At 41.4% G+C, this 16,269-nt stretch overlaps 1 protein-coding gene across 1 annotated transcript in view; it reads right to left on the bottom strand.

Moving 5' to 3' along the window:
* LOC126162389 (enoyl-CoA hydratase, mitochondrial-like) overlaps positions 1-12,006 on the bottom strand; it is a 97,059-nt gene extending 85,053 nt beyond the window's left edge. Inside the window, exon 1 of the mRNA XM_049918867.1 lies at positions 11,877-12,006. Coding sequence (XP_049774824.1) covers positions 11,877-11,970 — 94 coding nt within the window. The 5' untranslated portion in view covers positions 11,971-12,006. The remainder of the gene's footprint in view (positions 1-11,876) is intronic.
* Between the last annotated feature and the right edge of the window lie 4,263 nt (positions 12,007-16,269).

Here is a 16,269-nt window from a genome sequence, read left to right as displayed (position 1 = left end):
ATTCGAACCTGCGACCGTAGCAGCAGCGCGGTTCCGGACTGGAGCGCCTAGAACCGCACGGCCACCGGGGCCGGCGGACCATGGCGAATGACGTCACAGGACCCCTGCCAAAATCACGTGGGAGCAGTGAGTATTGCCCAAACGATAAATTTTGCCTTACTGTGTACTAAATTTTATTGTCTTTGGGTAGTGTTTCGTTTTTCGCCATTTAAACGCTCCAGCTTTCTTCGTTAGTACATTATACTTTTCAGTTATTTATATCTGTATAGTTTTTTGTTTTTCTTCTGTCAAGAAAAATGCATACTTCAGTAACTAGTGAGCCATTGACCGTTGGAATTGTATCATATGCCTTCTCGATGTTTTCAGATCGCAAGAAGGGACAGAGTGTAGTGAATAAGGAAGCAAGGTACCAGTATATTATAAAATCATGTGATTAAAACGCAAGGCAGGAAAGTAAAACAAGGTTATCTTCTCACTGCCTAGTATGCTGGCATATCTGTACGGTCCGTTACACAACTTCAGAAAGGGGCAATCTCCACAGGTGTGATCCCTTTGTGCTCGTGGTAAAAAGCGTCCAAGTTCTAAAGTATAGAAGTCTCATTGTGATTACTTGGATATGGCTGTAATAATATACTACGACACACTGTACTACATGCATGTGAATATCTCATTTCCATAGAAACAGTCGAAAAGCAATCACAAATAACAATGGTTCGCCGTGATGAGAAAAAGCATTTCAATTGTTGCATGCACATTATCAGCATTAATAAACTAATTATACAACAGGCTACACAAATGAAGAAAATAGTCGGTATTATTACGAAAGTAGATAGTGCAGACAGTGGTAACGTAGTATGCCAATAAATAAACTGCAATGCTCATTACAAACAAATAACAATAATGATGCAATCGGAAAGAAAGGACTACGTGGACAACAGTACAGATAGCAAAACGTTACTGCGGCAAACAAAACGCAAACAAAAGAAATAAATGGACAGAACGAACTAAAACTATCACCATGAACATAATATACTAGCAAACATGCATTCACAGGACAATATATGTACTAACATATCCTCTTTAGCCAAGCCGCGTAATTGTGTGCTCGTATATTGATGCTTAATAGATTGTATTCCATGTACCCCAAATACAAGATGTCTGTCCTGCGAAAGAGCAAGACCTAAATAGTCGTCTGTATCCGGTAACCAGCTGCAAATCCTGGCATGTCTTCCCCTGTTCCTGTCCGCAACTGAGGGTCATGGCATCAACTACTGTCTACCAGCAAAAACCGTCGTTCCGGCAATCCGTCGCAGAATCTATCATTGCATCTACAAATCACTATATTAGACTTTGTAAAATCGTGAAAAATTCTTAATCGAACTTAATTCTGTAAAGACTTGCAATTTTGATTTGTGAGAAAGAACGTTTATGACAAATTGACATAACGAGGCCTTTAAATGAAAAAAACTATATGATAAAAGACGCTTACACGAAAAAGTGGTTTAAAAACTGAACATTTTGTGTAATAACATGTGTTATCATGAACACCTTATGGGCTTCAGAATTTTAATGTTTTTGAAAATGACATGACAAAATGCCTATGAATTTCTGCAATTTTTGCACTGTCTAATAACATTTAAAATATTATTGTACTTTGCTATCGAAATATTCAAATAATTTTCAATGAAGAAATAGAATGAGGACTGTCCATCCGTTAGTATTTTGCCCCGTTTTCGTTCGGAGCGCGCCTGAATAGGTCTACGAGTAATTAAAGTCGAGGTACAAGTTAGAACACAGGCCTCTGTCAAAAACAAGGGTAACAGTAAAATGTAAATGCAAATGTGCTCAAATAATTTTTCTGAAATGAAAGAAGAGATATCCATGTAACATATAAAACCCTCAACTTGTGCCCATGAACTATGAAAACAACAAATGAGATGACGTTAGTTAAACGTTGATCTCCAACAGTCAAAATAGTGAAATGTCAACCTTGTGAAATGCTATAGAACCTGCAATCATTTTAATATTACGAAGTCCGCTAATCGGTTTAATACTAATTTCTGCAAGGAAACATACTTAAATTCACGGTCAATAACAAATTTTACTAAAAGATTTGTCCTCCAAGCCAAAACTGTGGGCTGTTGCTACTTTCAGAAGAAACTGCATTAATTTTCGTAAGAGTTCTGAATTAAGCTAGTCGTTTAATGAGAGGGGCCCCAGTTTCTTTTAACGTTGCCGTCATTGCTTTTCATTTTAAAGTAAAAACAGTTCACAACCCTAAATTGACTTACATATTAACTGCAAGTAAAGTAATTAAATCCCAATTAATGGGCGGTGACGTTAAATGTCGTAAGAAGTTTTAGTCTTTTGTTCAGTCAGTAAACGGATCGAAATCATCTGTCCGTAATGGCATCGAAACGGAGGATGACACGGAGAAGGCCGAAATAGTGAACGTCTTTTTTCTAAAACTGTTTCACTGAGGAAGATCACACTACAGTTCCTCCTTTAAATTGTCGTACGAACGTCAGATGATAAATGTCGAAATAAGTGACCATGGGACAGAAAAGCATCTGAAATAGCTTAACAGAGGAAAGGCCACTGGACATGATAGGATACCATTACGATTCTACATGAAGTATGCGGAAGAACTTTCTTCTCTTATAACAGCCCTGTATTGTAGATTGCTGCAGGAACGAACCGTTGCTAATAACTCGAGAAATGGACAGGCCATTCTTGTGAATAGGTTTCCAATATGATTACGGTCGCACGCCAGGTAACAGTCCCTGAGTTCGGAATGGTTGTTGGAATTAGATGCGTGGGACATTCCATTTTGGAAATCGTTAGGGTTTTCTATATTCCGGGATTCACAGTGTCAAATGTGTGCCGAGAAATACAAATTTCATGTATTACCTCTCGCCACGGACAACCAAGCGGCCGACATCCTTCACTTAATTACCGAGAGCAGTAGAGTTTACATAGAGTTATCAGTGATATCAGTCAAGCGCCACTGCACAAAATAACCACAGAAATAAATGTGGCAAGAACTACGAAAGCATCTGTTAGGACAACGCATCGAAATTTGGCGTTAATGGACTATTGCAGCAGACGACTGATGCGATAACTTTGTTTACAGCGTGACTCCGCCTGCATCGCCTCATCAATCTTGATCACTTCATTTGGATCCTAGACGACTGGTAAATCGTAGCCTGTTGGTCGGATGAGTCCCGATTGTAATTGGTGAGAGCTGGTGGTAGAGTTAGAATGTTCTGCAGACCCCATAAAGGCATGGACCCAAGTTGTCCACAACTTGCTGGTGGTAGCCCCGTAATGGTACGGGTTATGTTTACATGGAATGTGCTTGGTCCTCTGGTCCAACTGAACCAATCATTCACAAGAAACTGTTATGTTCAGCTACTTGGAGATCGTCTGCAGCCATTAATGGACTTCATGTTCCGAAACAACGATGGAATTTTTATAGATTACAATGTGCCATTACACAAGACCACAACTGTTCGCAGCTGGTTCAAAGAACATTCTGTACAATTCGAGTGAATGACTTGGCGTCCCAGATCACTCGATATGAATACCATCGAACATTTATGGGACATAACCGAGAGGTCAGTTGGTTTCTGCAGAGGGCTTCCAATGTCCATGCAAGCTGAGTTTCTGCATTATGCAAGGCAAAAGGAGGTCCAACACAATATTAGGAGGTATCTCATGACTTAATGACTTCTGTCACACTGTCACCTCAGTTTACAGATAACAATGCCCTCAAAATTTCTAAATCACATGTAAATGCTTTGCCCCTACTGATATAAGGCTTTTGATACAGTTCTGTACTGCCACCTAATCAGTGCTTAATTTCAAACATACAACCCACATCCCCCCCCCCCCCAGCCATAACAATATTGGCAAACTGTACACACACATACACATACACACACACACACACAGACAAACATTGCATCACGTTGGTCAGCCACTGTCGCTTCCACTGGTGCAGCAGCAAATTATAGTTACATTGCGGTCTAATACATGTGTAAGTCTCCAGTGCCGACTTGTTCCCCAAATGGTCAAGGGACCATCATAATTATCATGTGCAGTGACTGATAAAGACTAAAGCACTCAGAAGAAGAGGAGAAAACGAAATTTCACTTCATAAGTTGAGAGCGTATGTGATGTTATTTCAGTGATTATAAAATCGATACAAATTTAGAAGGAACTTATCAGTTTGAACCCATTTATGACATTGCACTTCCTCTGGCCTGGATGCATACTTTTATTTGGTTGGGAAAGTGTCAAAGAAAGCGTTGTATCATCTCCTGGAGTCAAGCTGACCCACAACTGTTCTAACTGGGCCTTGATGTGTGTACTGGCACTGGGACAGAGTTGATATCTGAGCTGGTACCACACATGTCCTATCAGGGACAGATCTGGGAACCCTGCTGGCCACAGGAGTAGCTCAAAATCACGCAGACAGTTCACAGGGACACATCACTGTCTAGTTTGACTGCCAACTGCATTGCCCTGTTGAAAAACGACGCCAATTACATTGTCCTGTTGAAAAACGGCATCACGATACTGTAACATCACAAGTAACACATGAGGATGCAGGATGGCCTTTACGTATCTTTGTGCCCTCAAATTTTCCTCAATCACTACCAATCATGACTTGAAGTCGTGCACAGTGGCTCCCCACACCACCCCCTCCAAAATACTGGAAGAATTGGACCTCACCTCAGATCACTGCCATACTAGCTGACGATAATCATCTGGAGCAATGCAGAACTGCAATTCCTCACTGAACACAATGCAACACCATTCATCGACAGTCCATGCTTCCCAGTCACACCACGACTCAAAATACAGCTGTTTGTGTTGTGGTGTTAAATGCCAGCCTCTGCATGGGACAATAATTCACTAGCCTGACTGGTGCTAGTCTCTGGCCAATGGTGCAGTGTATCACAGAATGTTGCAGGGAGGCCATTTCTGGTCCTTGGACAGCAGACGTAGATATGAAGTTGTTATGATCTGTTTGATGCTCAGTATGGCGATCTTCCCTCGTTGTTGTCAGTCATTGTCTACTGGAACCTTGACTTCGAGTTGGCTGCCCTAGAGTTCACATGCAGTCCAGCTAGAACTTCTGTCGCATTGTATTAAATGATTCGACCAGTCTGCCAAATGGAGACCCTCAAGGAGGCACCTTTCAGATTGATGACGCATTCTCACACAGCTATGTGGCATCTCCACGTCCTTCACAGTGATCACTCATGTGACACTGTTTACCAATCTCGGTAACAACGCTAAACATGAACAACACTAACGCACTGTGTTGCCCATTCTACAAGCGTTGCCCAGAAAGTGATGCCCCGCATTTTTTTCTTCAACAGATCTTTATTGAACATAATGAGAAGTACATTCACGAAAGAGTGGTGTTTTATCTACACACCCTACTTTTCCACATAATCTCCATCCCATTCAATGGCCTTCCTCCAGTGCGAAACAAGGGTGTGTATGCCTTGTCAGTACCAATCCTTGTTCTGGTGGTGGAGGCAGTGCTTCACTGTGTGAATCACCTACTCATTGTCCTCAAAATGTCTTCCATGAATGACATCCTTTAATGGCCTGAACAAGTGGAAGCCCGAGGGGGCTAGGTCAGGGTTGTAGGGTGGATGGGGTAACACTATCCAACCCTGTTTTGCGATGTGTTCAGCAGTGCTCAGACTTGTGTGGGGCCGAGCATTATCCTGTTGGAGAGAAACACATCCTGGGTTGCTGTGGCGCCGAAGTCACCGGAAGCGCATCTTGAGTTTTGTTAATGTGTTGACATATGCTTCTGAATTAATGGTACTGCCTCTTGGTATCACATCAATAAGGATCACAGGATCACACCTTCAGAATCCCAAAACATGGTGACCATGACCTTACTGGCAGAAGAATTTGATTTTAATTTTTTCTTCTGTGGGGAGTGGGAATGGTACCATTCCACCGACTGTCGTTTTGCTTCTGGCTCAAAATGGTGCACCCAGGTTTCATCACCTGTCAAAACCTGGGACAAGAAGGCTTACCCCTCAGTTTCAAAATGTTACGACAAGTTTTCTGTGCGATTTGTGATCCACCGTTAGACACTGCGGGACCCATCTTGCACACAATTTTGAATATCCAATAGTGCAGATAATTGCATCCACACTTCCTTTGCTAATTGACAGATGCAGCGCCAACTGCCGAGTCGTAATGTGTCAGTCCTCGCGAATTACATCAGCTTGCTGTTACATGTCTGGAGTGGCAGCCATGGATGATTTCTCCGACTGCTGCAAATTGTGGAGCTCCGCCGAACCGCTCTTCTGATGACCTCACCCCCTGTGCCCAGAGACTAACTGTACTTCTGTCGACAGCAGATGCTCCATAGACTTTACACAAGCGTTTGTGAATATTCCCCACAGTTTCTTTATCTGCAGTAATAAATTCAATGACGGCCGTTGCTTGTAACGTGCATCACCTACAGTCGCCATTTTGAAACTGTCCTGCAGCTAAGCTATCTGTCGGAAGTGACGGAAACTTGGCCCGCTCACTCAGGCGACTTCAAATATTACATACGTAATGTTTCGCATTCGTAGCATTGTTTACGACTGAGAAAAAAATACGGTGAATTATTTTCTGGGCAACCCTCGTGTATGTCACAGAGAACTGAAACTAATCACTTACATACCCGCTGACGGCTTGTACATCTACAAAGCTACTTTGACGGCCAACTCTGTCTTCTGGGTCTATGTCTTGTCAGGCAGAGTACATAAGGATCATAGCAAATCTCTAAGGTCACATTATCTGACGATATGACGACAACATGAATTTCAGGGCGGGGAAACATTAAATACGATGTGCTGCAAACTTTGGTGCTCTGCACACTCCTACATAAATTTTTGACGTCGGACATTCGCGGACTCTTCAAAAACTGTAATGTTCTGTTGATGACACATATACTGAAAAAAAAAAAAACACACAACTATAACAGACGCGACTTGGAGAATAGCAGAACAAGTTTACAAACAGTTCACAGTCAACAACTTTATCCTTAATCTCGCAAAAACTCTTTATAAAGTAATTCCGAGCAAACGAAATCAGATACCAGAACTAAAGGTCTATGGGCACACACTGGATGAGTCTCCACATGTGAAGTTTCTGGGTATCTGTGTGGTTAGTAAACTGAGGTGGCACGAGCACATGGATAATTGGAACAAAAAAATCACCTCTGCCTACTTTGAATTCAGTAAACTCTCTCGCTGTGTTGACCTACAGACAAGATTGCTGGTATACTTTCGCACATTACTGTGTCACAGCATAATCTTCTGCGAAATGCAGCTAAGGTGAAGAAAGGATTTACTCCACACAAGCTTGATATACATTTATTGCGTAAAGTAGACAACTAAATGTCTTGCAGAATCCCCTTCAGGTATCTAGGGATTCTTAACGACCTAATTGTATTTGTGGTCAATAACAAGAGTGAATTTAGAATGTACTCTGCAATTCATAAGCAGAGTTCTAGAATTAAAAACAATCATATAGACTGCGCATCCCTCTCTAGGATTGGGAATAGAGTGTTACAGGCCCGGATCTAAGTGTGGTTGGGGGGGGGGGGGGGGCGGACGCAAACTGTGGAATCTGCCTCGGTCACGAATTCCAGATTCCAGGGGAGCCAAAATCATTGTTGAAGAACAAACCTTTTTTCAAAAATCATATAGCATTCAGCGCACGTTGGTCTAACGATAACGTATCCCCATTTGTTTTTGAACATTTTTGAACACATTCTAAGTTGATTTACGGACGAATCATGAGTTGATTTTTGAATGCGTGTACAGTATACGTGATCTCTCTGCCAGGAGAATCCTCGTTGCATATAGAAATAAAAAAAACTTTCCCGCAGAGGAAAGGGAACGGGGCTATATGAGGTGAGCCGAATAAACCCGAACGGGTGAATGCCAATCGCTGTTTGTTTATGTGGTTGACTGGGTGTACGAATGATCGGCGTTGTTATAATACAAGTGAAATCCATAGATTCAGACCACCAGATTGGAAATAAACGACTGGCAGGAATAACAGGTAACAAAGATTTATTATCTTGTCGGTGTAGCCAAGAAAATGAAATTTTGACAGAAAATTTTTGTCAGAACGCTACACTACTAATGACCTCTTATACAGTCTCCGGTTAGCAGCCGCTGAAGTTATATTCTCGAAACAGCACGGAAAACGCGTTGTACGAACACGTAATAATGGCTAAGTTGAAAATAAACGCGGGATAACTAAACCGGTGATTCTGGTAACGGCTAGTGAAGTTAACTGAAGAATAAGTTTCGTCAATGGCAGGAATAGTTACAGAGTTAGTGATGACAAGATTGTTTGTTAGAATGAGGAAGGAGAAAAAAAGGGGGCATCACACAAATTATATGGGGGATATGACGATTCCAAATTGATGTAAAAATTTCGTACTACTGCTTTTCGATCGCATGCTTGAGAAACTGGAACATATGAATGAAATGTGAAACTTGAGAAACTGGAGCATATGAATGAAATGTGAAACTATTTCCCAACACAAAACCTTTTGCTTGTAGTAGGCCTAATAGGCATTTTATATTGGTACTACGTCAATTATATTCTGTCGTGTTATTTATGTAAATGAGGAAGACAAAAATGGCCATTTGTGCCAAAACTGTCTCGCTTATTGGCATCTTTTACAATTTCTGCAATATCAGAAAGGCCTATTTCGTTTTAGGTAGCAGACAATGACAAAATAGACATAATCAAATCGAGAAACCACACCAGTAAGTACTATTCGTGTTAACGGCTTTTCTAGTATTAGACGACAATTTGATTTTTCATGTAGCAAAACGTTCGACCAACTTTGATGACGTAATAGATTCTTTCACAGAAAGGAAAAGATGCCGTGTAAAGCTGTAGCAGGATAGAAACATTTTAATTTCCACTGTCCTGAATATAGGTTTGATGGCTTCCATTACAAAATATAAAGGTTTGAATTCCATAGAGTGGAATACAGTGACGTGCGATAGAAATATGTGTGCGGAGGCGAGGTACTGCATTTTGGCACACGTAAGACCAAATAACATGACTTTTATATATCAAACCCTTCAAAAAGATGTGCGCTACAACATGAACAAATTTTTGAAAAATCGATTTTTTAAAAATTTCGATGTTGGAGGGGGGGGGGGGGGGCGGCGCCACTATGGCGTTTTTGCCCCGGTTAGGGAATATTGTAGATCCGGGGCTGGAGTTTTATGCTCTGGTGCAAAAGTTCCGGTATACATAAAGCAGGGATCTGAAAATCCCCAAATATATATAAGTAAAAGAATGCTTCATTAGCCACTCCAACAACTTATTGGAATATTTGGACTCAAGGATTTAAATTTCGCGTAAATCTAATATTTGCTAATATTTGTACGAGATGGATCTTCACCTTGCCTGTATGTAGATAATTAATAGTGGTCTGTGTAACATTCCATAAATGCATTCTCTTGACGCAATAGATCAGGGTAGCAATGAAGAACGAGCAGTGGTTTTTATCAAAGTAGTTGTTCACTCCTAATATACGTATACAAGTTTCAGAAACAGTCTGGAAAACTTATAAGATTGTTGCAGAAAAGATCGTGCTGAGAAAATAACTCGATATGTTGCGCCGTTTCCGTGTTATTTAGCATTGAAGTTAGCCAATCAGGTTGTTGCGCGCGCAATTTGAAGCACCTGCCCACCCTAAACTGCAATGATGCACAGACATCTCACGTTTGTGGGTCCTTCAGTTACTACTTGTTCAAATGCTCATCACCGGTTAAAATTTGCCTTTTTACGGAGTGACAAATAAAAGCTACTTTCGTTCGGTTCGAGGAAACCAAACGAAGAACATGGTTAGCTACACAGTTTCTGGCAGGCTGCTCGAATTTTCGCTCGCGACGACCTGACTGGCTAACTTCTATGTCAAATACTTCGGCAGCGGCACAACGTATCGAATTGTTTTCTTAACAATAGTTTCTCGGCACAATCTCCCCTGCAACAATCTTGTAAGTTTTCCAGACTGTTTCTGAAACAAAGTAATCCAGAAGTAACCCCCATAATGATCAGTGTGAGAGGATTAGAACTGGTAACAATTTATTATTAAAGACATTGTACAGACGTAGTCAGCAGTGGCTGCCTCTGCCTTGTCTAGTGTGACTCGTTCCACCTGCCTGAAGGCTCTTCGTCGTTATAGGGAGTTACGGAACAATATGTGCGGACGGGAGAACTAGTGACTGAATGCTGACAAGTCAAATTTTACAAAAACTGAAACCTGTCGACGGAGAAATTTTATTAACGTTTTACACCATGCACTACCCGTAGCTATGCAAACTTCTTTTCCATGAACATTTAGAGCTGAAGGATTATAGTCATTCTTGGAACAAAAATCCTTGAAACGGACTTTCCATGTGACATGGAGAAGTAATAGCAACAGTACGGGTACGTCTGTCGGGGAAAGATGGTAACAGGAAGCTCACTGAACTTCAAACCCAGCTAGCACTCAAGCTTATTTCAAGGTGGATATTGAGTTTAGGTTCAGTTGAAAATACAAGATTGAAAAATCAACCTGTTACACAGCTTGTTTCAAGGTGGGTATTGAGTTTAGGTTCAGTTGAAAATTCAAGATTGAAAAATCAACCTGTTACACAGTTTACATCAAGCTGTAAAAATTTAGCTTGATTTAATTTCCCTGGAAGGCTGTACAGCAGATGCGCGCGCAGCATAGCTTCCATAGACGTCCACGGGAAGCGCCACAAGCGTTTATAAGCCGTGACGTAAGGGTGTTGTCGTGTTTGACGTCCTGACGGCGCGGAGTTTGGTTTGAGTGTGGCTGTCTCCAGTTCTGTTTTATCTTATTTTATTTACTTTTCTGTGCCTTGCTATGTTTACGGCCATTTTACCTTTGTGACGCGCGTTAATGGTTGTGGTTTGTTGACAAGTTTGTTTTATACTAGAAAACAGTTCGGTACGTTAATGTTACAAATGTTAAATATTACGTAACGTAAAGTTACGTTTACGGCCATTTTACCTTTGTGACGCGCGTTAATGGTTGTGCTTTGTTGAGAAGTTTGTTTTATACTAGAAAACAGTTCGGTACGTTAATGTTACAAATGTTAAATATTACGTAACGTAATTAATTAGGTTCAATAAATTAAGATTAATATTTATATAGCTTAAAACAAGCTGTAAATACCAGGCTGTATTCCACGTGTGTAGATACAGCTGGAGCCAAGCTTGATAAGTCAAGCTTGAAATATAGCTTGAACTCTGCCAACTTTGATGTTTGTTTCAAGCTTGAATCCAGCTAACAGGCCTGAATATTCCAGCTTTAATCAAGCTTATATACTTGAACTTTACAGCTGGAAACAAGTTTGAAACCGGCTTACTGTGCTATCTGGGAAGTTATCTAGACGGAGCTTAAGAGCGGTTTTAAAATTATGCTTTGTGATTGCTGCCGCACACATTGCTCCGTCATACACTAAACAATAATATATACACTCCAACTGAGAATGTAAGTTTTCATATCATTTTGAGAACTTACTGGTCGCCACAATATAAGAAGAGAATATAACAACACCGTTCACAGTCCCTGCAAAAACATTTCCTTAACATTTTCTGCTGCGAGCACTGAAAGATGTAAAGAAGATAGTAATGGATTACTCTCATTATATGTACGCTGTCGTATGTGGTTCGTATTACACAGCTGACGGGCGTCGCTTGCGGCCAACACTTTGTAATCGTTTGTAAAACTGTTTACGTGCTGTTGTGCAACAGGATGATACAGCAGTGATGCCTTTGCACACGCGGCTGGTACTCACTGCTCATGCATTTCTGCGCCGTCAACAACGCTCCTTTGCTTCTAGCGTATCCTGTGCGAAAGAAAAGCCGAGATATTTGAAGTGCGAGGACCATTTCAGTTGTAGTCCGCTTGCCACCACTGCGAAGTGAAATCTGTGGCCGGCTTTCTTCACGTCGCAAATACACGCGGCGTTATCGCAAGCAGCTTCCCCGACGCGCCTCCAAGCAAAGTCCAGATTCCCGCGCTTCTTTCGAGCGGGTGCCGCCGTCGATACACACTGGACTCGCGTGCGGGGGACGGCTGTTCAAATCGTCGATGTGGAACATACCTTCCTCCTTCTGCATAAGCATCTTCTGTTCTCGGTAGCTGCGCTGGTTCCAAAATTGGCTGAAAGATGTTAGTTCTGTAGCATATTGTGCTCGACATCAGAGATAGATTTAAAACACTTTAATTATACTCTTGTTGTAAATTATTCACTGATACTTTCAGTTTCGGGTCTCACATATAGTTCGAATTAAAGGAAAGCTGATTGTTACCTACTACGTACACTAGTTCATAGACTGTTAAATTGTCCTAGCGCAGTAATCACAAAACACAGTCCAGTGGTTCAAAATGATTCGCATGTGCCAAAAATTTAACGTACCAGTTCACATTTAACGAATTCGAAACAATATAGTGCACAAAAATAATCAGGAAGTCCGTCAACACTGACCTGCAGACCTGTTATTGTTCATAGGAGTTAATAATCATTGTGATCCTGCAGTAAGTTCTCACATGAGTTTAATTATTAACTACTGTCAAAGAAATGACGAATTAAACCTACGAGTGAAGAACACATGCAAATATTTCAGAATATTAGTTGTCGAACTACGGCACGTTGTTCACAACAAGAGGCATGCAGTGCCTTTCATAAGTTTTGGGACAAACAGAATAGTTTTGTATTTACTGTGAGAAATAACAAATAAACAACTAAACATATTACACTACTGGCCATTAAAATTGCTACACCAAGAAGAAATGCATATGATTAACGGGTATTCATTGGACAAATATATCATATCGGAACAGACAAGTGATTACATTTTCACGCAATTTGGGTGCATAGATCCTGAGAAATCAGTGCCCAGAACAACCACCTCTGGCCGAAATAACGGCCTTGATACGCCTGGGCATTGAGTTAAGCAGAGCTTGGATGGCGTGTACAGGTACAACTGCCCATGCAGCTTCAACACGATACCACAATTCATCAAGATTAGTGACTGGCGTATCGTGACGAGCCAGTTGCTCGGCCACCATTGACCAGACATTTTCAATTGGTGAGAGATCTGGAGAATGTGCTGGCCAGGGCAGCAGTCGAACATTTTCTGTATCCAGAAAGGCCCGTACTGGACCTACAACATGCGATTGTGCATTATTCTGCTGAAATGTAGGGTTTCGCAGGGATCGAATGAAGGGTAGAGCCACAGAGCTTGGATGGCGTGTACAGGTACAACTGCCCATGCAGCTTCAACACGATACCACAATTCATCAAGATTAGTGACTGGCGTATCGTGACGAGCCAGTTGCTCGGCCACCATTGACCAGACATTTTCAATTGGTGAGAGATCTGGAGAATGTGCTGGCCAGGGCAGCAGTCGAACATTTTCTGTATCCAGAAAGGCCCGTACTGGACCTACAACATGCGATTGTGCATTATTCTGCTGAAATGTAGGGTTTCGCAGGGATCGAATGAAGGGTAGAGCCACAGGTCGTAACACATCTGAAATGTAATGTCCACTGTTCAAAGTGCCGTCAATGCGAACAAGAGGTGACCGAGACGTTTAACCAATGGCACCCCATACCATCATGCCGGTTGATATGCCAGTATGGCGATGATGAATACATGCTTCCAATGTGCGTTCACTGCAACGTCACCAAACAGGGATGTGACCATCATGATGCTGTAAACAGAACCTGGATTCATCCAAAAAATGACGTTTTGCCATTCGAGCACCCAGGTTCGTCGTTGAGTACACAGTCGCAGGCGCTTCTGTCTGTGATGCAGTGTCAAGGGTAACCACAGCCATGGTCTCCGAGCTGATAGTCCATGCTGCTACAAACGTTGTCGAACTGTTCGTGCAGATGGTTGTTGTCTTGCAAACGTCCCCATCTGCTGACTCAGGGATTGAGACGTTACAGCCATGCGGATAAGATGCCTGTCATCTTGACTGCTAGTGATACGAGGCCGTTGAGATCCAGCACGGCGTTCCGTATTACCCTCCCGAACACACCGATTCCATATTCTGCTAACAGTCATTGGATCTCGATCAACGCGAGCAGCAATGTCGCGATACGATAAATTGCAATCGCCATAGGCTACAATCCCACCTTTATCAAAGCCAGAAACGTGATGATACGCATTTCTCCTCCTTACACGAGGCATCACAACAACGTTTCCCCAGACAACGCCGGTCAACTACTGTTTGTGTATGAGAAATCGGTTGGAAACTTTCCTCATGTCAGCATGTTGTAGGTATCGCCACCGGCGCCAACCTTGTGTGAACGCTCTGAAAAGCTAATCATTTGCATATCACCGCATCTTCTTCCTGTCGGTTAAATTTCGCGTCTGTAGCACGTCATCTTCGTGGTGTAGCAATTTTAATGGCCAATAGTGTATGTTTGTTATTCCAGCAAACAGAAGGATGTTCACTGAGCAATAAATTGAACATTTTACTTCATTTAATGACTCATAAAATTTTATTTATGTGAAATAACATAGATTTGCCTTCGCAAAGGTTTTGGGACAAAGTGCAGAAATAAATTTAAAAAAAACTAGGAAATAATGAGGAAATAGTACTTTGTACTTCTACCTCAATGTTGTAACATTTGTGTCAGCCGTTTTGGCGTATTTTTCACAAGCTTCTCTAAGTAAGAAATACTTAGATTTTCCCATTCTTCTTGCAGTCGTCTCCTCACGTCCTGTTTGAACTGTGTGGGGACTTTTCGAATATTTCTTTCTAAAACATCCCATAAATTCTATATGGGATTCATGTCCGGACTTTGTGGAGGGGGATTGACAACTTCTGGCCAGTTGTACAGGAGCCACAACCGTACAACATAGGTGGTATGTTTGGGGTCATTGTCTTTTTAAAATTTTAAACTCTCTCCAATCCCCATATTTTCTACGCTCTTCTTCAAATTGTTCCTTAGAATCTGCATGTATACATTTTTATCCATTGTTTTGTCAACGAAGATCATCTCACCCACTCCCTGGGCCGACATACAACCCCAAACCATAACATGGCCCCTGCTGTGTTTCACTGTAGCATGCATATTTTTTTCTTCCAGCTATTTGTTGGGCTGTCCCCAGACCGTTATTCGTCAATCCAGTCCTGATATGTTAAATTTTGATTCATCCAAAAAAATTACTTGATTCTACCACTCCATGTTCTTGTTTATGTGTTCCCTTGCGAATAGCAGCCTCTTCTTCCTATCGGCAGGACTGGTGTAAGGCTTCCTTCTTGCAGTTTGCCTATGGTAATTTTCTCTGTACAGTACTCGTCTGATTGTGCTAGCAGTGGCCTTCTTCTCAAACTCTTCCTCAGCCTCAATGGGAGTTCATGTAGCTGTGATTTGTGGATCTTTCTTGACCTTTTGTAGTATTGCATTCTCTTCTCTCCTCACAAATATCCTTGGATATTTGTGGCATATTTTCTGTCCTGTCTTCAGATTTATATCGACAGATGATGTTCCCTACAGTACTTTTCTTCATATTCAGTAATGTTGCTATTTATCAGCATGTTATTCCCTTTTCGTGGTGAAATATTACTAACTGCCTCTGTTCAAAAGTGCTCTTTTTACCTCTCACTTCCTTTGAGCTCTGGACAGGTAATGACTGACATCACAGAAAGTAATGAATAACAGAGACATGCACACTGACACTGTTGCCAACACTTGTTACAAAACTTTTGAAGTGCAGAGTTTCATATCACGCAGTAAGAAATGGGCCTTATTCTGTTGTAAACAAGCAAACATACATGACTGCACTTTTCATCGCCCATAATTACACGTACAACTTGCAGACATACAACCTTGTTAGTCATCATAAATTCTTTCATACTCAGACATACTATGCACAATGTTCATCCCAAAACTTATCAGAGGCACTGTAGGTGTGGCTCTCTTTACTCTCAGCTGCTGACTGCCTGACCTCAGATGCGCCAGGTCTATATATAGTTTTGCATATGAAAAATATCTTTTACACTACTTGTTACTAACAGCAACCATCTTAAATTAAATATTTTATTATCCTCAAAATAATGAAGTTTCTATTAATGAGATAATCAACAAATGCTGCCAGTGAAATAGAACATTAAAAAATGTATCAACAAAATTATAATGCCAAAATTCAGAATCTGATAGTAATTTTGACA

This window comes from Schistocerca cancellata, chromosome 2 (assembly GCF_023864275.1).
Source record: "Schistocerca cancellata isolate TAMUIC-IGC-003103 chromosome 2, iqSchCanc2.1, whole genome shotgun sequence".
Taxonomy (NCBI): Eukaryota; Metazoa; Arthropoda; class Insecta; order Orthoptera; family Acrididae; genus Schistocerca; species Schistocerca cancellata.
Note: the sequence above shows the minus strand (reverse complement) of the source record. Positions and strands in the feature narration are given on the sequence as shown.